The 25,615-nt window shown below is 35.5% G+C and overlaps 1 protein-coding gene and 1 long non-coding RNA gene across 6 annotated transcripts; one reads left to right on the top strand and one right to left on the bottom strand.

Annotated features, from left to right (window-relative positions):
• The first annotated feature begins 3,163 nt into the window (after window positions 1-3,163).
• LOC130050181 (uncharacterized) lies at window positions 3,164-5,365 on the top strand. The gene is made up of 2 exons (XR_008798596.1): window positions 3,164-3,193; window positions 4,908-5,365. It is a non-coding gene; the product is annotated as an uncharacterized LOC130050181 (long non-coding RNA).
• Window positions 5,366-7,577: 2,212 nt separating this feature from the next.
• Window positions 7,578-24,874, bottom strand: LOC125658465 (leucine-rich repeat and fibronectin type III domain-containing protein 1-like protein). 5 transcript variants are annotated; one of them, XR_007363753.2, is made up of 5 exons: window positions 24,674-24,874; window positions 24,501-24,573; window positions 20,993-24,287; window positions 19,933-19,986; window positions 7,578-8,897 (listed from the first exon to the last, which is right to left on the bottom strand). XR_007363753.2 is itself a non-coding variant. In XM_056149380.1 (4 exons), exon 4 carries the CDS (start codon window positions 19,657-19,659, stop codon window positions 18,121-18,123), a length of 1,539 nt encoding a protein of 512 aa, XP_056005355.1. In that variant the 5' UTR covers window positions 19,660-19,986; window positions 24,086-24,287; window positions 24,501-24,573; window positions 24,674-24,874; the 3' UTR covers window positions 15,364-18,120. The 5 variants fall into 5 exon arrangements, 2 of the variants coding, with proteins under 2 accessions (XP_056005355.1, XP_056005354.1); XR_007363754.2 differs by having other exon boundaries at window positions 24,086-24,287; window positions 24,674-24,840; XM_056149380.1 differs by lacking the exon at window positions 7,578-8,897 and having other exon boundaries at window positions 15,364-19,986; window positions 24,086-24,287.
• Between the last annotated feature and the right edge of the window lie 741 nt (window positions 24,875-25,615).

The following is a 25,615-nucleotide window of genomic DNA, read 5'->3' as shown; positions in this document are numbered from 1 at the left end:
TGGACAGGTACTCACGAAACCCGGCACTCTCACAGATCGTGTATAGGTCAGACTATGCTAAAATAACGAAACAAGGTAGGAATGTTCCTCTTAATGTTAGCAGTATAACGCCACAATGCACAATAGATTTCTTTTTTCAGTGCTCGATCCAAGCAGGTGGCCAGTAGATATTAACGATGATAATATAATCTAACACCTTACGACATGCTATTCATTATTTGTTTAGCCAAATTGAACACAGGGAGAAAAAAATCATCTTGCATGTATTTGACCTTCATAATCCAACAGGTGTGAAATATGAAGAAACGTAAATTAATATTGCACAATATCTTAATTCATATTTAGGGATCGTATTTTCTCTGCCCAGGTGAAGGAAAATTTACACTATTAATTAATGTGAAGAATTTATTAAGAACACCTGGTCAATCTGCCGTCTACTACGTTAAAGTCCATACGACATTTACTTATTTTTATATACATCCATGTTTTGAAGTTTTCGTTGAGTGCCTCCGAATCCACGTCGATGAAAGCTATCTGGTGAACTGTTGTTTTCTACCTTGTATAAATTTTTAGGCAAAGATCAATCATATTCACTTCTCTTCTTTGAGTGTCTGAGAATCGTCGTACAAGGAAAATATATAAATATAGAAACTCCATCCATAGGATCATCAGCATCTTAAAGCAAATTGTTTTGATATACTTATAGTCAATAACGATTTCAGCAAAAACATTTTCTTTCCCAGAAAAGATGCTATCTCGGAAACGAGAGAATTGATATCATCTTTCCTAGTGGTTCATTGGGCATGCCATATATACATGTCATGAATAAACTCCGTGCTTTGTATCAGATGAAGCAGTGTTTACATGGACTGAAATTAACTCTTTTGATTGAATTCTAATCTCTCATCAGTAAATAAAAACAAACGGCAAAGATTGATTTGAAAGATGGGTTTCAATGAAACAGATTTCTAGAGATGTCCATGAAGGTCTTCATTCCGGATGATGACTCCTAGCTCATCAACATCAAAGACAATAATTAAGACCTTTGAGCAGTTTCATGTGATGCAGTTGTGAATAAATCCGGTATTTGATCCACAATATTGTCAAACAGCCTTGTGAATTTATGATAAATGAGAAATTTGCAAGTCATTCAGCAATGGAACAGTAAATGACTCAAAAGGGTTTAGTACGGGGGCCCTGAAGGGCTCTTTCTAGTTATAATTACATGTATTTATTTACATTGTACATGTTCTTATTTGTTAATGATTATTTATTAAAGTTCTAAACGACAAATAAGTATTATATCATATCTTATTTTTTATATTGTACATGTATTTTCCAAAGCACACCAAAACTGAAATTAAAACAGCAATGTTTACAATTTAGTAATAACATTGAATGAACATAAAAATAGATTAAGACAACAAATTGTGAAAGTAATCAGACGCGAATTAGAATTTGTATTGACAAAGCAGTAATTAGTAGTAACGAAAAAATTCCCTCCAGGGCTTCCGTAGTTTTGTATAAATTATTTATTTTCTCTAACGATTCTTAAAGATTTTTCCTTGCTGCTAAGCATTTATCTTTTCTCATTGGAATGTTGACCTACCGTATCACGTGTATGTGTTGGTTTACAATTCTCACATTTAACTCGATATTCGCCACAATATGCATCCTTGTGTGTGTCAGGCTTACGGATTAGCTAAAATGAAGACACCTGACACAGACAAGCATAATGATACTCTGTAGGTGGTATAATAATTTATGCAGATGTGCGAAGAGGAGATGCACACAGGCATTCATACTGTCATACACCAAGCATTAATAACCAACACCTGGCCGTCGGGAAGCGTTCAGTTTCGTCTTTCTGTGCTTTACGCTGCCCTCAAGCTCCCGGTCTTGCACTGCTGAATTGAAACATTCGCTTAATAAAACTAAAAGTGAACTTTGCGTTGTCAAGATTCGCAGATTTTTATTAAGTCAAAGATTACACTATTTTTCCCAATGTTACTTTTCAACACATTGCCAGTTTTTACTATTTCGCCATTATTAAATAGCAGTTGTTTTTTATGCACCGTGTTTCCAGTATCGGGGCATACTATATTACTAGATCAAAAAGTATCATTTTCTTTGTGGTTGGTAAAAAAAACCTGTGTTTTGATCAGTTCCGTCATTTACTGACATTGCGAATCAATACACGTAATGCAATATATTTGATTAATGTATTACTGTGCGTATTACTGGTCGTAAATTGAATATCTGGTTTTCGTGGAATTGATTTCTTCAAGCAGTGCTTTGCCGATTACATTTTCAATTAGATATGGTTTTGTTGCTGCAACCCCCACAAGTATATTTTAGTTAAGAAAACAAAGTTCAATAAATTCATATATCATAAAAAGTAGATATAAACACCTTAAATAAAAAAAAATATTCCTAACACTTACAAAAAATGACGCAATCAGGAAAAACACATTCAAGACAAAAATATTTTAGAATGATGTACAGTGTGCAACAGCTGAAGCTACTGTACAACCTTACAATGTCCTGTATATCTACTTGTAAGAAAACCCCTGTAATTGTACTCTCAGTACACACAGATACATGATAAACACACACCTACATTTTTACCATTTATGATCTCAAGAACAAATACCAGAAATAACTCTTGAAATATAGAAAGGTAAATCATCAAAGATTCGCAAATGACCTCTACAGGTGCAACACTATGACGTTGAAGCTTAAGAAAAGGTAGGAGACAATGTCTTCGACCACACAAGGACATCCACATAACCTTCTCTCTCCTTGTTTCTTTTGTTTAAAAAGAGACACGTTGCACAACTCCGACTCCCACTGAGAAGATTTGAGAGCGTTCCTTGTTTAATTTTGTCTCCTTGTCGTTAGAAAACGGCATGTCCAAAACCCCATGGTACCCACCATCACACTTCAGACAAAATATGACGTCTACATTCAGACGTCTTTTTAAATATCGCCTTTTATCTACAAAGCAAATGTTTCCCCCACTGAGTGCTCGATGATTTTAAAAATAAATGTAATTGATTTCATAAACTTCAAAGATAGATACCAATCGTTCTAGAGAATTCTTATCAAAATATCGAGTGTTCCAAACATGACATGTGACCCACCTTATTTATTATTTAAAAGCATTCTAATAAGCCAAATTACATTGTTAAAGGTAGGAATTATATATTTTGTGTATTTATTTGTGTAAAACTAGTGGAGTAAATGCATTAGTATTATTGAATTACTACATCTATTTATATATACACACTTAATAAACGTAGGTTCAAGACTATTTTATTTCTGTCGATGATATAACTCTGTATTTAATAATTTTGATAGAACAGTTGTATCACAGTGTGATTCTGTCCACAGATAATCAGGACATTGTTTCTTCGTTAAAAATTTCAGAATTTTGTAGAACCAGTACACTCCATGTGAACTTTCTTTTGAGAAGTAATGTCCATTATGAATGTGTGCTCAGTGTACACAAGTTTTGTAGATTAAGGTTTAGACACAAACTATTTTCTTATTTACGGAATAAATAAAAAATGGGCCTTCCGATATCTTGACAATCATCAAAATTGTATCAAATTTCAGGCGCGTAGCTGCCTATACGCTAGTACGCAACTGCGTACCCATCATTTGCTAGAGAGAGAGAGAGAATGAGAGAGAGAGAGAGAGAGAGAGAGAGAGAGAGATTATAATTTTTAATCAACATCATAATATCCATTCAATCAAATTTAAAATCCTTTTGGAATTTCAAATTTTCAACATCATGTCGAATACCACTTTCTTGTAATGTACATAATATATGTACACGTAGTAGACGGATTTAGGATATTCTTTGTTATCAGTAACATTTAATTTAAACGATATTTTATTATGTATAATACATAAAAGGATTGGACAACAGGCGTTGCCCATATAAGCCCTCTCCATACAAATACATGGTCAAGGAAATACAGATATAGTTATCATATAATGATAATGAAGCAATATAATATTTACCATCTATACCAGTCGAAAACAACGAAAGAAAGTGAAATACAATTCGCAAAACAAATGTAAAGTCAGTCCAAGTACACACGGCAAGTCTGCATAATGAAACACTTTAGAAACTAATTTGTGACTTCTTTTTGTTTCGGAAATTAACAAGAAACCCTGTTTCTATGCACAAAAAATACTTAGGTGATTTCATTGGCAAAACCCAGGAGGCTCCGGGGGATTCGCCCCCTGGGCCGCAATCTCAAGGCGGCCACCAGACCCCTTGCCGCACTTTGCGTACACTTCATTTTCTTTCTGGCTACCTGCCTGAATTTCAATTGTTCCAAAATATATATACATCTGTACAGACCTTCAGATGAAGATAACGAACAGCGATCAATCTCATAATTTCCACAAGCAATACAAAATAGAAAGTTGGGCAAACACGGACCCCTGGGCACACCAGAAATGGGATACGGTGCCTAAGAGGAGTAAGCATCCCCTGTTGACCGGTCACACCCGGCCTATATCTTGAACAGGTAAACGGAGTAATCCGTAGTCAAAATCAGTGTGCCAAGAACGGCCTAACAATCGGTATGCTACACGTCAGACATCATTTGACCCAATGATAGGTTGTATTGACGAACTACATGTAGATGTCTGAGAAAAAAATCATTAAAAAATTCCGGCACAAGAAAATAAAATCAGAGCATGTTCATGATGTATAATACAACTTGAAGGAATACCTCCATTAAACAAGAGCAGACATAGTGCAATAAATACTAAATACAATACAATCAGACATAGCGAATAACACAAGATTTATAGGTGTATAAAATTACTGTCAATGTCCATAATGAATTAATGATGAAGCGTTTGGATTGTATGCGTATCCATTTCAGTAACAAGATAATATAGATTAGACGATCCTATGACCAGTGGCTGACGACACGACATCAGTTCAGACATCCCATATCGCATCACCAGATGACGCAACCAGGCTAGCTGTTTCCGCTGCATGGTGGGAGTTCGCTTCGATTCAGTGCAACATCTGTTCTCTTCCTAAAAGTGACAATGATCTTACAGTTCACTGTGGCCCATGAACACAACAATGGCAAAAAGTGATTGGAAGTCTTTTATATCTGAATAATCAGAAATGAAAATGATTTCGCTCCATTACACTGAGCCACCTGGGTCTATCATCTTACATCTTGTAGAATACATGTACTCTTTTATAGCTTGTACGTGTTTACTGCAAATAAAATAGTTGGAAATGGTGATTATGTCCTGTAAGAGTGTACTTAGCCATGGTGTAACATAATTGATTTTCCATTAAAAACCTATCGGTTTCGTTCCACTATTTTGCTTTTTTGCTCTGTTGATTGCCTTACTAACCGAAATCCTATTGGATTGTATATTACATATATTCTGCTTCATACATGAAATTAGTTTTGAATAATATAAGTTTGGATGGGCATCTAAAATGACTCCAGATCAAATACACAAAAAAGCCGCGTTGTTTTGATTTATAAATATGATGCTATTATTTTTTGTAGAATTGACGTCATATAGATATGCATGGGAATGAAATATCAAGATCTGATACGAAAGAATACATCTTCCACACGCCAGTCGAATTTACAATAGGAAAATCAACATCAGAAATTGACAAACTAATCAAACTAAAGGAAATTTATACCACGGAGTTTAAAAAATATGACTTTGATTTCACAAACTTTTCTTTAAAATTATATGCAAAAAAATTATTGCGTTCATCTTAATTGATTTATTTAGTGTATTTCCTGAAGTTTAGATAGATGTTTTGCGTATATATTTTATGAATTTCCTATAATTATATAGTATACGATAAGCACTTGTACATTGCAAAGGAATGGTTTGATGTTTTGTCTATTGATCAATTCCATTAAAATATGGACATATGTGCATTTTTTAATATCTAGATCGTGTCAATCTTTCAATTTTTTTGTACTCCTTATATCAACACATGTTGTATGAAATGATAGAGTTTCGTTTTCTCCTGATGAATGTGATAAAATATAAGAAATATGATTTTGTTTATGACTGACTTCTCATATATGTGTCTGGGAAAACGTCTTGCAGCTGATAAGGTGGTACGTTGGCATACATCTAATTTTTGTAACAAAAATAAAATGTCAGAATTTTTCGTCAGATATAACTATTTACGTTACAGTGTTCTCCACGTTTAGATTCTTTTATACTTAGTTTATTCAAGGCCCAAAGTCTGCATGAGTCCTGGCTGCCAGATATTCTGAACTTGGCAACTGTTGTAGAAATATCAATTACTTAATAGTACTCAGTAATTAGGAAAAATAAATAACGAATATAGCCGTTTCCTCCCCAACGAATACAAGATATGCGAAACGCTCCACAATACAGTAAAAAGGGATTGTATATAATTGAAGGCGATTAACAAATAACGAAATAGCAGATTCCATGGACAATACTTTACACTTGCCCAGAATAAATGTCGCAATCTGTTAGGGAACAGTTATCGTTACGTCTGCGCGTCTGTATTGCATTGCAGACGTTCCAAGTGTACGATTTTAGAAAAATTACAAAAAGTGCGTAACATCAGAACTACAGCTGATTTGTCTGAAAGATCGTAAGAGAATATGGATGTTTGCATGACTTACTGTGGTAAAAAAAAAACATGCTGTGACCATTACTTGCCATCTGAAGCTCCATCGTAGCAGCCACCCTAAGTGCAGCCGGGAGTGGAATATACGAAGTAGAGGAACTGTCGGGAATTGACGGTTTGAACCCGGCAATGAGTCATATAAAGTAAACAAAATGTCGGGAAAAGCTTGGATGAACCCAACAGTGGAATGTACAAACTAAAGGAACAGCCGGGAAATAACTGAAACCAAACAGTGTTCCGGTAATAAACAGGTGAATGATACATCGTCATAATGGCCGAGTTTCTTTTGAAATATAGAAATACCCGCAATATCTATAGATATACATCCTAACTGGGTAGCTCAGTAGGTTAAAGTGTTTAATGAATCTAGCAGGAGGTTGTAATTGATTGCTTGGTTGTTGTTGGGTTTTTTCCCCCAGATTAATTCCTTTTCACTTAAACTGCATTTTTAGCTAAATACGGTAAATTTGAAACTTTTCAATTTAAAAATATCATTGCACATATCCTCCACTTTCCATCCATATCAGATTTCTCTGGTGTGTTGTTCCTCCTTAAGTAGCGCTGATAATGATGATGAACATCTTTCTAAGAGGAAACGTATAAACAGAGAAACATTTGTTTTAAATTTGCATGAGATCTATTAATGCCTCCATTGTAGATGAAATCAGATCATGAGATCGATTCTATCGTCTTTCCTTTTTACTTGGAACAGGAACAAAGTTCCGGTACGAGGCATGAAACTATTGACCATATCTACTTGTCCTTTGTTGATATATTGCCTAATGACACGGCAAATACACGTGCATGTATTTTGACAATATTGCAATATTTCACCCTTTGCATTTTTGTTTGCAATTAAAATAGTGTGTTGTTCATGTATGAGAAAAAGAAATCAATATTGATACATTTTATATCTAACTCTCAGATATCATTTGCATGTTAAAATCAGCTGTAGATATTCCCAGTAACCTTGAACAGTTCGTGAGCTAGATCACTATAACTGAGAAAATAAATTGATACAAGTTCGGGTCTTGTAAGGAAAGTGCATTTCGACTGCTGTCTAGAATTTCAAACTGAAGCTTGCAATCATTAGACCAAGTTGTCTGACAATATAAAAACTCCAGCACGATTTTCTTCCACTAATGGACAGATATTGCGTGATTTTAAACTAAAGAGTGAAATTTGTATGTCTAAGTCCCTGAAGTGTGTAAGTGTCATGATAATGACATCCTCAAGGAGTGTGTCTATTTCAATACAAACATACGGCATTAAAAAACATGAAAATATCGGACACCACACGAAATAACGTAAAAAAAAAAAAAAAGTACATGCGATATCAGTAGATTTGAAGGATTTCGAGGAGACAGCGAAGGGTCTCGTCATTTTTAAAAATCGACCTTTGCCTGTTTACGATTTAGTGTCTGCACAATAGGAAAATGACTAGATGGTCGAACGATCTAGCAAGCTGGACACGCGCTGCTAGGAGGTGTGGTTCCGCTGAGTCGTGAGGTTCAATCCCAGGCTAAGGTGCAAGTCTGTGTCGAGAATCTCTCTCTCTCTCTCTCTCTCTCTCTCTCTCTCTGATTCAAGGGCGTATCAGGTATTGATAATGGGTTGTCAATGCGTATTTATTTAGTTAGTGTACGTTTTGCTAGACAATCACAAATGACTTTGCAAAATCTGCATGATTTCGAACTTTCGAATTTTAGGAGAACTCGCTCATTAAATCTTCATCGAAATTTCTCTAAATGATAGCACACAAGTTTCATGAATTTGTCTTAAGGTGACTCCATCCATAACTACCAATTTCCAAAAGGATGCTCATTTTATTCTTGTCATGGCATAATGCATTTTCGAAAAAATCAATGAAAGAGCGCCACAGGGGAGAAACTGAAGTTTTTATCCACGCATCTGATAATTCGGAATTGGCGCTGTTGTGTGAATTGATGTGTATTCAGATAGAAAATAAAACACTGCAGGTCCTTCTTGTCTTTTTCATTGCATTCCCATGCAGCACGATTGCCTTGGACCTCTTTTAGATATTGTTAAAAAACTCCATTAAATTGAATTTGAAACAGAGTTCATCTGTCGACTATACGGCTTTCTTTTTCTCTACATCAGATTTCATTTAATTGACATGTATTTGTGATAGTTGTCCGTTTCTTTGCTGATGTGGTGTATCATCATATAGCTATACTGTCTTTGTGGTGGTCTACAAGACAAAAGGTACTGACGTCAAAAACACAACTGAAAAAAGGTGGATTTGATAATGAATGTCAACCAAACACGCTTCTAGAAAGTATCAACTGATACGATAGCCATGAAAATTTAACAAACTTCTCTGAAGCGTAAACAAATCTCAGGCATGAAATTGACGATTTATTGAGATTATGACAATCTTGACAAGACAACTTTACGTTAGTGGACAGCCATTTTGTCTGTGGATTATACTGTTCTGTGTATTCTATGGATCAAAAGGTTCATAACCTTTACATTTACTTCAGAATATTGCGGAATTCATAATGTAGACATGTTTAATGGGTATTATACCTTGCGAAGATTTAAATTTAATTCATGAAAACTATATTATCACAGATATTTTTCAGAGGCAGCACATTGGATACGTTAATTGAAGAGTATCAAAACTATGATATAAAAAACCAGCTAAGATATTTACCAAGTTTAGTGTTCTGTATGCAAAGTTTGAAACTTATCGTCGAATACAGCACATCCTTGCATGTTACGATGACTTTATCTAAAGACAGGTATCCCACTACTATCCATAATCCATTCAATATTGTTTTACTGTGTATTTCAGAACAGTCCCTTATGAGTTGTTGAAATCTTTTTAGGTTAAGACATTTTTGGGCCTTTTTATCATGATTCAGTCACCATGGGATTATTGATCGATATAATCCTGATGGCGTTTTCCACTTCTACTCTGATTCTGTCACAACAAGGAAATCGTCGCTGACAAGAGAGAAATATTCGCCAATTTTATCCAACCACTTCAGTTAAGCGTCTCAAATTAAAGCGCGTTATCTCATGTAAAGTCATCGATTTTCTATCATAATTTACTTGGGTTTGGAAGTATTTTTTTAACCTCCGTGATAAATTAGTGCGGATGAAATCCACTCGAGCTCGTATGACCAAAGCTGAGCAAATATAAATACAATTCCTGTCCTCTTTGAAAATACATTTAGTTGTTTGAAAACTCTGCTTGTGTCATAATCCGATAAATTCAGAGTGAGGCACCAAGAGTCTCATATGATAATGTCTCAATATTTACTGAACAGTTCAAAAGAACTTTTCGATCACGATGACACTAAGCAAACTATTCAAGCGATATTCCGACTAATGCATAACTAAAATGCCATGCATTCGAAAACATGAAAGAAAAAAGATCTTTTTCTAGAGAAAATCGTTTCGGTAGGCTGACACGAGAGAACGTTCAAAAATGAAGTTTACTCAAAAACTAATGTTAGTGTTTTCGTGTAAGACAAAAAACTATGCAATCCATCATTTATTCAAAATCTTCAAGGAATGACATTTTACGTGTTACTAGTATTGAATTGCACCTGTTGCTGGTTACCCCGAGACCCAACTCCGTAAACTTCCGATCGGTTTTTGTGTCCTATTGAGCAGAAAATTACTGGAGCTTCTCCGAAAGCCTCCTAGCAGAAATAGAAGGCTTTCGCTTGCTTTTTTTGTATGAACACCGATGCTTATCGTCGTAATGGCCCTATTTTCCCGGATTACCAGAGTTCCTAACGTCTTTTGTAATGTGGTATTTAACAATGTTTTATTTCGGTCCATCAAGCACGCAATGGTTGTGTCATATTTTCTTTACATTGTTTCGAAAGAAAAGCAGGAAAAAGGGAATATTGATATACTAGTAGTTATACATTAATATCGATTTATGATGCTGTCGGTTGTTGTGGCACCAATAAACCGTACTCTGACTGTTCTCTTACAGGTCGGGTTTTTGCATGATCTCTCGTCTTTCATGGTCAGTTTTACCCTGCTGCTAATTTCTCCGAATTTTATGACAGTTCAACAATCAGTTGATGACGAATTTAAACAGTAATGCTAGACCTTGAAGTCGGCATTATGGTGTTCACCAGTCAAAAGTGGTTGTTTGTTGTACCGCTCTGATCATCATGTATTCCGTACCCTGATTGGTATCAAGACGTTAACGAGGTTCGAAATAAAGTCTCAATAATATCCATGGACAGCAACTAAACGAAGGGTATCAAAATACAAGCTCCTCTTTAATCCTCTCAAACTTAATTTGGACCTGGGACGGACAAGACAGAAACTAATCTTTTTATAGACTGGTCGGTGTCTCATCTTATGAATGTCAAGGAGGGCTGCTCGCCTGCAAGAATGAATTTATGAATCTTTTAAATTCTAAACGTTCATACTCGACTTGTTTTGCATGAAACTTAGTTTGCATCGATCAGTCGTATTTGTAACTCCATAATTTGCTCCAGGTATTGTTACCAACATCATTAATTCGAGATTTGCGAGGCGTGCACCAGATCTTGTTCTTGTGAGTCTGCTGTGTGTTAACGACTACTGGAGGCGGTTGACAGGAATATGAACTTTTTGTGAAGGGTATTTGGTTTCTAGCTTTTGTTACGTGAAGAAATTTTACACCAAGGCTTCATCGAATTCGTCTGTAATACACTATGCGCTGCTGAAATTGCTTGATTTTAAAAAAAATTCTTCAGATATGTTGGAAACACAAATATACAACATTCGCAAAATACTTGAAAAGTATAGATTGGTTCTACTTGAAATAAATAGAAATGAGTTCCTGGTATGCCTTTAATTTGATTTTTTCGTTATAGAATCTTTCAAGTTTTAAAACGGTTATTGCAACATCGTCGTTCAGATGTAGAGATATATGCCGCTTCGTATTAACATTTGTTAAGACATTAATTTCGTCAAAATGTAATCTCTGATTTCCTTAGAGAGACTTTTATTACAGAAAGCGTGCTTTTCACATGCGAGATTTCGATAACAATATGTTTTGGCAAAAGAACTTGTCCGATAGAGATATAAGCTTTCTTTAGATCTGACGCTTGGAATGCTTTTACTGCAGAAAAATAAGTTCATCAAGTTAATTATAATTAACTTACTGACAGCTCTGTAGACAGAATCAGTCCTTGTGTTTGTGGTAGACCTTGAGTAGCTTCCACGACTGGATAATATTTACTCAAGGACCCCACACTTACCCTATCGTAACAATCTAACCCAAAACTCATATAGCAACTCTTACCAGAAAATGATATTGAGAAAATGTTTGCGTACATTATAATTGCAAGAGGTTCACTTTTAAGAGCCGCACTTCATGTTACAAATGCGGTTTCCCCAGTATGTTTATTTTATCTACATTCTTGCAATAATACTATATGTTAAGATAAGGTAATTTATTGGGTATCATGTATAGACATATTCAATATTCTGTTTATAATTGCATTTGTAATCAATCATGAGATAGAAATCTACGTCATTGTTGCAATGGTTTGCGAAACTTCACAAAGATTGTGGAGGTTTATTAATGATGTAATGTAAAGTTAATTGCTCGTTGAGCCATTGTTAGAAAACAAATTACTACAACATAGAAGTCCCAGTAAAATGACATTTGACACTGAATAACGACCAGCCTTAATAATCCTAATTAGGTACATCACAACAACGGGTTGACATTGACACAATTGGTGGCTAAACCCTTGTTTCCCGTGCGATCTTTTTACAGCGCTAGGGGAGCAGGTACATGAACATATCATGTGACGTCGAGACATCTCACAGCGAGTGACCGCAGACCGTATAGGACACCAGAATGAGCGCTTGGCAAGCTTACCCTGCAGTTATTTGATCCGAGCCACGTGAAGTGTCGTTATTGGGTACTGTTATCATTTTAGAGGAGAACATAGTCAACATCAATGTTTGAAAACTTTTGTTTATTAAAGAACAAGCGAAAATCGTCTGTAACTCAATTCGATATGTTTTTGTGTTGCTTTGATAGAAGCAATCGAAAACTTCTTTATCTGCCGGTAAACAGAACGTCCTTACTTTTCTTTGTTTAAGTCATACAGGTATGGTTTTGTATGTAAGGAATGGGGATGCTATTTGGTTTTTACATACATGTATTTTGCTATCTATTTCATTCGCCGCGGTGGCCGAGAGGTTAGAGCGTTCGCCCCGGGGTTCGAATCCCAGCCGCGACAGACCTAAGTCGTTAAAACAGGTAGTGACAGTTCCATCGCCAAACGCTCGGCATCAGGTGTGAATGTCACGGGTCCTCGGAGACGACCTTAAAAACGGATGACCCGTGTCACAGTAGATGTGGCACGCTAAAGAACCCTCACTGCTCAATGGCCGTAAGCGCCGAGCATAGGCCTAAAATTGAAGCCCTTCACCGGTCTTGGTGACGTCTCCATATGAGTGAAAAATTCTCGACCAAGATGTTAAGCAAGATAAAATCAATCAATCCATATACTTTTAATGATGCTTAAGGGTGTATTTAAACAATAAACGTCAATTGTTAACGAAATCACAATACTTTACGTAGCAAATCATTTTTTGAAAATTAAGTGAGTTGCTCAGCCAATGAAATCGTGCGTTACTAACGAAATTGAATTATAATGAGATGAAATCAATTTTAGATTTCAGCTGTAATACACAAAGATAAATATACATGTAGTAACTATATCAGATCATTATATTACCTGAGTCTACCCGATTCTTGTATAGAATTATGGACACATGAAACAAAGCAAATATTAACATTTCTACTCAGCGATTCGTCACCCTAAGGCAATAGGTGAACATATATAACCAATCAAATTATTCGTTTTAAGCAATTTGTCCAAAAAGTTTCAATTTGTTTGGCATTATGATATTTTACAAAGAAAGGTGATAGCGATCTTCTTACTTTTCCAGAATTTAAATTTTTTAAAAGTTAGCATAAGTAACTAAAGAATTCTTTATCATTTTGTTTTCTTTGAACTTAATTATTATCGAAAGAATGGCAAAAACGTGTTTATAAATCACTAAAGTAATATTTTTGGATCATTAATCATTCACGGCGGAGTTTAAAAAGTAAAACATTCATTGCAACGATAGCTCTATGTAGAATGTGGTACGCCGGGGTTCCAGTGGTAAAACCGAACAACTATTCTGTATGCAAGATATGTCTCTATATATTCAATGAAATGGATGCTATCGCCAAAATACCATCACTTTCAGACGTCTAAGTTAAAATCTACATGCACGTGATGAAAAGCCCCCACCACAGCGATGGGCTGAAAACATATGGCCCGTTACACGTGAAGGTATCAACAGGATTTTCTTCGTGGTATTTGTGTTTTAGAACAGCGGTAATGTCTGTCAGTATTGTGTCAGGAAAATGGATGACGAAACAGATATATGAATAACGATTCCAAGAACACCTGTACTTAAAGAAAATAATTAGCATATCCCATGCACAGCTGTATTTAAGAAAGACGAAAGTCGTCCGAATTAGATTCAAGTACCAAACCAGATTATAATTTACCAAACTAGGATCAAACAATAAATTAAGTTCTAGTCCCACATTAGGATCAAACAACCAATTAAGTTCCGGTATTAAACTAGAGTCAAGCAACAGATTAAGTTCCGGTATCAAATTCAAGCAGCAAATTCATTTCAGGTATTAAACTAAGATTACGTTTAATTAAACTAGGACCAAGCAACAAATGAAGTTTCAATATTAAACTAGAATTAAGCAACAAATTAAGTTCCGGTATTTAACTAGAATCAAGCAACAAATTAAGTTCCGGTATTAAACTAGGATCGAGCAACAAATTAAGTTCCATTACCAAACTAGGTTCAAGCAACAAATCAAGTTCCGGTATTAAACTAGGATCGAGTATCAAACAAAGGAACTTCAATTATACCAAAATAGGTTTTCAAGTATTCAAATACTCGTATATTCAAGCAACAAATACCAAGGAAGGTTCAAGTTAAAACCAAATTCAAGTACGAAACTAGGTTCATTCAAAGATTGTATTATGAACATCGTTGCACCTTTTTATTAGAGTTGCGTTTGTACCCAGAAGGGAATTCTAAATGTTCAAAACATTTTCAATTCTTCAATTTCATTATTAATCGGTTCATGACGCACATTAAAGTCTCTAGTGGACAGCTGACCTGTCAAGACAAAGGTTTCCGTTAACAATTTGCTCTGATGGCAGTGTCATGGTCTTTACATTAATGGTGAAACCAACAAAAGCATGATCGAGTGAGAACATGTAATTAGTTTCATTCCACATATCCAGGTTACTTCCTTTCCAGATTGTCAGTTTTTCTCTCTCAGCAAAATCTTAAATCTGTGTGGGTGTTCGTTTTCGTACATACTATCGAAATTTCCTACGCACAAAGATATATATATATATATATATATATATATATATATATATATATATATAAATTCGTTTCCTCTTTATAATTAGTGTTTGTTAGAGCAAGCTCTGTAATTTTATGCTAATGATATCCGTTCGGCATGGATTGAGAAGAAGTTCCTATAAATGAATTACTAGTATTTTCCGAAACTAAGTAAATGGTTTGAATGAATTGAGGACAATACCGAGTTCAATTGCGCTAAAGGATAAAAATAACCAAAAAACTAGTATATATTATAATATTTTATTTCATATTAATTTTGTTTTACTTTTAAATCATAGAAAACAAAATAAATACATCACGTATTCGTCTACTTCATGCTTTCACACATCTCGTATTCACAACTCTCAACATATTTACTCTGTTTCAACTGTAACAATCAATACCTCGTTACATATTTACATCTGCCATTATAGTACACGGATAACAATGTACAAAAATACAACTAGAACACAAAAACAGGCAGTAAACGGTTCAAAATTCATGGTAAACTATATAAACGCAACACCGCGACATATTGCGTCCAATTCTTCACAAACAATGTAGATGTTGGCTTTAGAATTGATAGCGTCTGCTCTAGACAATTATCTTTCTGTAAATAAAGCATGTATCTTAAACACCATGAAGACATAAAGCTGAAATAAAATAAGAGACAAGCAGATCTCCATGGAAAAGTTGACAATTTTTTACCCCCGGGTTGGCGTTCATGTGACGTTCAAAGTTTATGAGGGTACTAAAATTAAGACACAGCAATAACTAGTTTATATATGTAATCTGATCCTTTGAATAGATGTGTACATTTAATACTGTACCGGAATTCAAGTTTAAGCCGTCAATGTTGAAACTAGAATTTAAGAAACAATTTTAAAACATTTATCAAACATAATATAAAATATTCTAGACATAACGAGAAAAGCGTTGGTGAAGCTTAAACAAAATTATTTTCTTGAAAAGCTATCGTTTCCTTTGTTTCTAGATTAGAATCACCAAACACATAAAAGCAAATAAATTGTGAAAGTTGGTGTGTACAGAGGGTTTAACTTATTATAGTTACTTCTTACAAAGACATGTCAGTAAGCTGAAATCCACACAGAAAACTTCTTGAACAAATTTTCGAGGAGTTTAAGTATTTTGGTATTGATTTATTTCCTACATCAGGTATAACCCCTCCATTAATATTTGATAGAAAGGAAATATTGATAAAGCATGTGAAATAGACGTGGGGTATATGTTTCGGCTCCAATGTCTTAAATATTTTTGGTCGAATACATTAGCAAGCAAACGAAGAGAGAGAAACATCTGCCCCGGAAGGGGAGATAATTGTCGGGTTGCCTTAAATCATACACAGTAAGTAAATCAAAAACAAAGAATTCTTTGCAAGAGTAGTATAATTTTTGCGTTTTAATACAAAATTTGATTACCACCATGAGTTTAATTTCATTTAATGGTAAAATGATGTGGGAATAAACTTGAAAGTCTGAAAGTCAATTATAGCCCGACACATAAATATGCCTGACCAAAAAGCCTACCATTTACATGCTCCACATTTACACATCGGGGAAAATTAATGCAAATTATCTTCCGCTTTTTAGGCAAAACTTTACTGCTTTATAATAAACGATCGGGTAAATTGGGGACTTATTTCGCAGGATAGCGTGAAACCGGAAAATTATCTCGATGTGTCTAGTGAAGAGTTGGAACTTAATGGCAGTTAGTTTCAAGTACCAAATAAATGCACGTGTATTGACTTATATAAAGCAGTGAGGTTGGCGTGTACATCATGCACTTGATCTAACTGTCCGTTGATCGAGATACAAACATAATAGGAAAAGGCAGATTAAAACAGAACAATGCAAGCATGTTCTGCATCATGACTAAACTGTTTAAAAAAAAGGACAGAGATATTAAATTGACTTCTCAAATTACAAAAGCATTCTTTTTCTTGAATAAGTAATTCTAGCTTAATAACGTTTTGCCAAAATTATGTAATGATTCAGAAACCAAGTAAATACCAGCATGACGAACGAGTAAAATTACTTCTTGTGGAAAGCTTCGTATCCCTGCGGTTTATGTACAATTTTGACCCCGTTTCCCCCTATCTTTGTTTAGGCCGATTTTATCACAAGAAGGCGGGACGCAAGCATTGTGGATGTTCTTATCGTGTGACAAAAAGGTTTTCAAACCAAAATTTCAATCGTTTTACGAATACAGCTCGTGTCTAAGTGAACGACATGACAGGATATGCTACCCAGTAATTTACTATTTCCCTCGTCTTTTCTTGTTTCGTAACTTAGATATGATTAAAGGGTGCTAATGTAAACAAGCCTCTATTTTACGAACGATCTGAGATAATGAAATTTGGAATGAGAACCACAGAATAAAATGACGCGAGGGTCTGATAAAAAGAGAAAACATACAAAATTAATGACATGTTCGGTGGCCAATGATAGTTGTTTCGCTATGGGGCTTCAATTCCGATGACTAAAATTCCCTAAATCAAACGTTTTATGATTCAGGTAAATTAACAGTTTTTGGAGTTTCCATAGAAACAATTGACTTCCAGTAAAGTTGATCATTTCTTTTCTATATTACATAATGCTTCCTTTTAACTTCACAATATTTCTAACACATAGTGTAGAAATTAATACTTGTGCATTGTTTCAAAGAGATAAATCATCCACTTTCAGAAAAAGTGACGTCTTATTTGTTTTTAAAAATAAACGTATACGATTGCAAAAACGGGAAAATAATTCCTCAAAAATCAATATATTCCTTTGTTTCATTCGTCAGTCTGAGGACAAAGACACGTCCACTTATTCAGGTTTCAAATCCCCAAAAAGGCGAGAGAATTCCTTTTAATATTGCACATTATTCTCCTAACCATGAGGTGAACTTAAGGTTAAGCTCGTCTCTTACTGTGGATCCTCACCACTCTCCGTCAGAATTCAGCATTAGCTCACGATTCATGATGAACAAAGCACATCTTAAACTTGATTATTCTGAAGAAGAAGCTTTTCAGCCGGTGCAAGGCTCCTCACATGAGGCGATTTCTCACTCAATGTCGGCGAGTGATCGCGAAAAATCTTTTCATGATGACGATAAAATATATGAAATATGACGACACATGCTATGAGAGTAAGTACAAACGTCCCGACCACCGCGCCTATTATATCCACCACCGTATAATCCGAGGACTGGTCCGGAGGCGTAACTCGACGCTCCATGCTCATTCCTGCTTTGGTAGCATTAATGACATAAATTTTATCCTTTTCTTTCCCACTTCCGCCAGGTTTGGGTTTCTGGAATACTGTTTTGAAATGGCTCTCCTCTGCTTTATCGGGTGGTGTTGGTGAGGGCGTCGTTGGCTTAAAAGTTTGTGGCTTTTCAGGTTTAGGGGTATCGGGAATCCCAACGTCACGTGGATAATGTGTGGGCCAGAAAACGTTGAGGGATAGGGTGACGTTTCCTGCTGGGTTGCTTGCAATACACTGATACCTGACATTGCTCACAGAATGAGGATTACTTATATACATAACCCCCTCGTTATCCTGTTTATGCACTAAGTTTGTCTTCGGGTGATACGTCTCGGACGTGTTATCAGGTTTTATCCAGTGGATCGTTGGAACAGGATCCCCTCCCGCCAAACATGTCAATTTACCAACACTCTCTTCGAAAATAAGGTCAACATTCTTAAACACTGGCAATTGACAAGCAAAATCATCTTCGGTTAATGTACCAAAGTCTTTCCCCCTTACATTGGGAGGAGATCTGCAAGACGGTTCCTCCTTTGAAGGAATCTTATTTTGGTTATTTTGATCTTTGTGGTAGAATGTGAACAACCATGCTATCTCACAGTTGCAATGAAATGGGTTATTCCCCAATCGCACGTGACTTAATTTTCTGAATAAATAGAGCCATTCTATTCCAAACGACTCGATCTTGTTTTTATCTATCCACAGAGCTTTCAACGTTCCATTCAAAGGCTTAAAAACTTCAATTGCAAGATTAGAAATAGCACACTCATGGATATATAATCCCGTTGTTCTAAGTCCCCCAAATGCATTTTTGGACAATTGTATACCTGGATTGTCATTCAAAAACAAATGTTCCAATGTTAAACCGCGTAACGTGTAATCATCAATTGATTTAAGGCGATTTTTGCTGAGATCCAACCACTTCAGCTTGGGTAAATCAGCGAAGGTATCTAAAGAAACGTATTCAATTCCACATCCTTTCAAAAAGAGCTGCTCCAATCGAGTGTAAAATGAAAAATTGCTTCTCTCCAACGTTGTCTCCGAAAACGGATTGTCGTTCAGGTTGAGTTGTGTAGTATCAGCAGGTATTCCATTGGGTATAACTGGAAGGTTTTTCCTGGAGCAATACACATTTTTGGTCAATGACGGACAGAAACAAGCACCGGGGCAGTATGTACTATCTGCACTTATTAGTAATAACCCCCATAGTAGGAGAATCCACTGTATATACAACCTCCTCCAAATTTTTAGATTACGAACACGAAACATGGTTGTCCTGAACTGAACTTAATATTTCCTTCATTGCTAATCGACATATTTCATTTAAACGTATTTACTTCTCGCACTGACAGAGCTTGTACTGCGCTCACACATCATTTCAGTGTGTGCCCGTATAGATTTTCTACGCTGTGCTGCGAACGCCCCCTGTTGTCGGTTGTGGGATTTAATATATATTCATCATGCGCATAAGCTCTGTTTGCCTCTGAATTGCTGTATTATTGTGTATCAATTACAGTTAATATTCAGCTCGACTTTACCTACTTGAACAGTTTGGGATTGTTAGTTGCAGCCACGCCCCTACCTCCATATGAAATACTGCAAGGCAAAAACAAAATTAAGAATTTCCCAGCATACAAAGATATATGTGAAAAGAATTTTGAGAATAAATATAAAAACATATTCAATTTCAAAGAATCAAATTACAAAACATCGTATATTTACTTCATTAATCAATAATGAATATGTTAATAAGTTCACATAAAAACATCTTCATTAGAAATGCATTTCACTCAGGTGTGGGAATTTTCTTTCAATTTCAATATGTCAGCCACACAGGTGAAATTTGAGGTATGAATAGGGAGCACCATGGTTCGAATGAATGAATTTTAATTCTCTGGCTTCCTAACATTATGGATGTATTTTAATCATATACCTTCTTTATGATCGTTGGCAAATTTGTTTGTAATCTCACGAGAAAAAATGAGAGTTTATTCTACAACTAGTCTGCAGCCTCTTTTTCAACTGAAGACAGGGTTCATCATAAGAATACGTTTACATTCAATATTACTTTAAATAACGCATGCTAGGTAAACAAACCAATAAATTGACGAGACTTCAAATGTCTTGAAGGGTCTACTATTGATTCTAATATAATGACAAGTACATTATCAGAAGAGCACTTGGCCATATACTATATCATGTCCTTTAATCAAAGGATAATGACGTCTTACAGAACATTATATGGCATGAGAGATGACCGATATACCCAGTGAATTTCTGGGAGAGTTCGACATAAATTTGCGCTGCCTTAAATCCATTTGACTCTTAACGTTTCGATCCTCTCTTCAAATATTCAGAGTTAATGAGATTAGTTTGTGTAAAGTATTTTGCTAGAGGTGAGCGGGAGACATCGAAAATTCATTTTATCCGTGAACATTACACAATGCTTACGGAAAAGATAGGCAGATTTTGGAATTAATCCATACAAGAGCCGCAAGGCTTAATCTTTTCAAGGTTTAGAGAATCTAAGTTACATGTGTATTAAAACATGGCGTTACAAATAGGAATATGGTTATATTATTTCACAATAAGTACCAGTTACCTGTAGACTAAGTGAAACTAAAACCCCGGTGAAATACTGTAGTCGTTCTATTCACAATTTACAAAAGTCTAGAAAATCCCTCGATGTCGGGTGGACAAGATCTGCTTTGTGTGGTCTGCGATAAATGCCTCGATTATACCTGGTAGTGGACGGGTGATAATTGATCGGTAATTGAACAACAACGGTGGATTTGTTTATCTATTGCGGGGGTTGTCGAAGTTTTGCCCTGAGGTCCTGAGATGTACAGGGCTGATAAGCGGGTGACACAAGAGCAATATGACAATTTCATCTCTCACATGAAAGCTGAATTTGATGTATTGGGTTTCAGTCATTCTCAATCACGATTTTGATGATCGATTGCATAGAACCAGCAAACTATCAATAGGTAGTCCCTCATAAGGTTCTTCGACGAATGATTTCTTTAACATCTTTATCTTAGTTCCGCCGTCTTTGTAAACAAACGTTAACTTTACATAATTGATGTAAGAACAATTACCATATGACAATTATGGAAAAAAAAAATACAAATAAAAAGAAAAAAAACCAAAAACCGTGTAAAGTAAGAAAACGTGAATATCTAACATATGGACGCTGATGAATTCTCTTTGAAATCGGAGTCACAGAATTCTGTTGATGAAGAGGTTATGTTATATTTATTTTTATTTTTTTTTTTACGTCCGATAATAAACAACGGCGTTCGTTACCGTTTTACGGGACTGCACAATACATTTTACTTTAAATCAGAAGGTGTCATCGTAAGATCTATTTCCTAGAATTATCCGTGCTTGTCAGTCAACAAGTTGAGACAGCCATAAAATATAGCCGTGAGTGTTTTCTTCAATTGGCATGGGGACATCATTATTAGCAAGCGCATCAAGCGGAAAGGTCAAGAGAGAAAATATTCGTTCAGTGAAATTTTAGCGTAAAAAACCCCAAAAACTTCCATAAACCTAACCACCGTGGTCTTGCAAAGACACATACCGCAGATGTTGAGTTTCCAGTTTCAAACCGCATGTGAAATCTGTTGACATCCCCTTTTTGCCTAAGGGTTAGTTTAGAAAGACATGCACAAACAAAGTGAAAAAATACTACTTTTACTTAGTACCAGACATGACTAATCGATCAGATCAGTAATCGATCACTAATCGAATACTTGACAATTGATTATATTTACTGATCGATCACTAATCGACCAAACTCCCGAAGATTACTGACCGATTACATGTAAAATTAAAGAACAACGACTCTCTTTCTCAATGAAACTACTTATAAATGTATCTATTTTACAATACAAATGAACATGTATTATATAATACAAATGAAAAATTATACAACACAAATGGAAAAAAAATCAATTATTGCAACGTTTGACATGCCATACAAATGACTATGATCAATTTGATTATTCATAGACTTTTTAGTGGATTTCAGTGTGTCGTTACCGATAAAAAAAATTATAAGGGGATCAACACATACATATAGCAAAATTGAATCTACATTTATTTACAAAATGGGAATGTTGAAATATTTAATGAGAGGGTAAAAGTTTAAGAATTAGGATTATGTACAATGAAAGGTGAAGATAACGAACAGTGATCAATCTCATAACTCCTACAAGCAATACAAAATAGATAGTTGGGCAAACACGGACCCCTGGACACACGAGAGGTGGGATCAGGTGCCTAAGAGGAGTAAGCATCCCCTGTTGACCGGTCACACCCGCCGTGAGCCCTATATCCTGATCAGGTAAACGGAATTTGAAAAATACCTGCTTTGATGTGGCGATTATACAGCGATTTAAGGATATTACCATCTTGACATTGAGTAGAGATTCATAAAGATTTTTTTATTTATTTTATTGTGCGATCTTCATGACGCTACAGAGTTTTCCTGTTTTTTGTTTTTTAATTTGTAGAGGTTTTTTTCTGTTCAATGGTAGAGTCTAAGTTAGCCTTGCATATCTAGAGGGAAGGGGGTGGTGGAAAGGACCCTCTCTTGTTATTCCCAAGAATAGGTTGGAAAGAGACCCCCTAGGCCTTCTTTTATGTATGTATAGGTTCACGCCCCCTACAGTAGCGCTGGAAACCTTGTTGTTTGGTGATAACTAATGATGCCATTACCAATTGTTGTTACATATCTATAACATTTCATAGGAAACTTGTGTTGAAATGTAAACATGTATTAAAGCTACTAATCAGTTAAACATGTCATGGTACCTCTAATGCGATCGTGAACTCGCAAGTGATATGGAAAAACATCTAATGACGCAATAATGATGATTTAATTAATGGTGCAATACTTTTAGAAATATCAATTGTAGATAAAAGTGGAAAATTTGTTGATTTTCGTCTTGTTTTTTGTAGTCGATATTCAACAAACTGTACAAAACTGATTAAGGTGAAACAGGATTTTAACCATGAAAGATCGGTTATGTCAAAGTTTATCTTAATTTCGTGATGTATGAAATTCTCCTCTGTTTACCACCGGAAGATAAGGTTGTAGACCGACAAACCACGAGGAGTATCTCCTTGTCTGATACTTGAGGGGGTCACTTACTCCAGCCTAACGAGGCAGGCGATTAAATCGTACGTATAAACTATATACCTAGATTGCCAAAGTATGATACATGCAGTCAGAGAATATCAGATGAAGTCGGGCCAATGGTGAACACCGTATACTCAAAGACCGATCGTTAATCGTCGTCTCTTAAAAGAATTACCAATTACATCATTCATTCACATTCTCGGTACCTTTTCTTCAGATCGCACGAGGATTACAAGACAAAATGCAGAAACCAGCGAAGCAAAACAAGGATAGTATTTGTAAAGTGTCTCACATACACTTGTAAGGTGGGAAGTAATTTGCTATTTTTAAACATAAACCTCTTTGGGGTTTTTTCCTATACAGTTTATTCTTATTGCATCAAAGAGTGTTTAGTCAGATTTAGCGGATTCTTTAGAACAATTCACATGATACTAAGGTGTACTGACTTGGTCTCGTGCACTCCTGATAATTAAGAGACGTATATATAAAAACTGGGCAATGTGGAGACATGTATCGTAGCCAGCAGCAGTAGCACATGGGTACTAAAACCTGTTTTATATCGAAGAAAACTTGATCTTCATCCAAGTTGATATTGCAGAAGTAAACACGTCCGCCACCTAACGACAGACGCCTGTTGCGAGTAGATGACCGCCAGACAGAGCACGTGCAGTGCGATGAAAGGGAGGATCATCTTGTTTAGAATATATATAGTACCCCTGTCTTCTCCTGGTCAGGAAATTTCCTTTTTTTCCTACAATAAACATAACAGTTATCTTTGTAGTTATATTGTAGGTGTATAAGCAAATTTTAAATTGAGATGATTCTAGGAAAGCGTTACAGGCATCAGTGAAACCTGAAATTTTGTAAATGGGGATTTTTCTTCTATATACATATACCACCCGACAGACTGAACAAAATGTTTCAGATTTTTCCCTCTCTCGAATATTTTAAAATACTTGTATACCTTTGTATGCTTATGATGGATAACCAAGTTGAGTTCCTTGACAGTCGGTGATGTTGATCGTGTACACGTCTGTCTGTAAGGACGAAAATAACAACGCAGACAAATAAGACATGACCAATCCCTGCCAAGTAAAAAATTCTTATCCCCATCCATAATAAACGGTGTATACATACCCCCATCCATAATAAACGGTGTGTACGTTGAAATAAGAAGTGATATTTTCTATAAACTAAAATTAGCATCGTTCCAATCACTTGTCGGCGTTGCACCCATCTTTTGTCTGACTGTTACTTACTCTATATATACAACATCTTCCTCGAGATAATTACATTTCTAATGTACATCCATGTTACAAAGGAAACTTTAATCTAATCATGAAATCGGATTTTCCGTTCCTATATGTGCCAAAATGATTAGGGGATGTGTGGCCGATGTTATCAACGGAATTACATCATATTTAATGTGTTTTGCTACAAATAATCTTGAGCTTAACTAATGTATAATTAAAAATCCCAGTTTTGTTGAGATAGGAAGCAACTGTATATGTGCACTGTCGATATCATGATGGGGGAAAATACATCACCATCTTGTGAGTTTACGCCTCTCTTATCGTAATATTTCCTTAAGTGAAATAAAAAAAGGATGAAAATGTGGAATTCTTTTTTTTTTATCATAATACTCAGTATTAGAGATACATATCATATATACTGTAATTAACATTCATTTCCTCTATAATGTACCTCAATGTTGGTGCCAGGGGTTTTGTGTTCACTGGCTATACAACCCTATCGTACATGTATCAAAGGTAATTTACACGTACAATTAGGCTACCGGCTCTAGCAGGGGAGGTTGAGGATTGGTCACTGAACTCAGTATGGCAGCGCATCAGAAGAACCGTCATTTATAACAAGTATATATGTTCAACATGTAACATAACTGAACTTTACATGAACTTTCATTGCCAGTTTTAGCAGGAAGGAGAAAATGAAATTGAGTCTCTGGACCAAGTGTCCCCGTATGGTTTGTGAGACCACGTGTCAGTTTGTGCTATCATACCCACCCCCCTATGGAATACTAGTAACATTCTTTTGGGAATTCGTTGGTTTGTAATTTTG

The sequence above is a fragment of the Ostrea edulis genome, chromosome 9 (assembly GCF_947568905.1).
Source record: "Ostrea edulis chromosome 9, xbOstEdul1.1, whole genome shotgun sequence".
Taxonomy (NCBI): Eukaryota; Metazoa; Mollusca; class Bivalvia; order Ostreida; family Ostreidae; genus Ostrea; species Ostrea edulis.
Note: the sequence above shows the minus strand (reverse complement) of the source record. Positions and strands in the feature narration are given on the sequence as shown.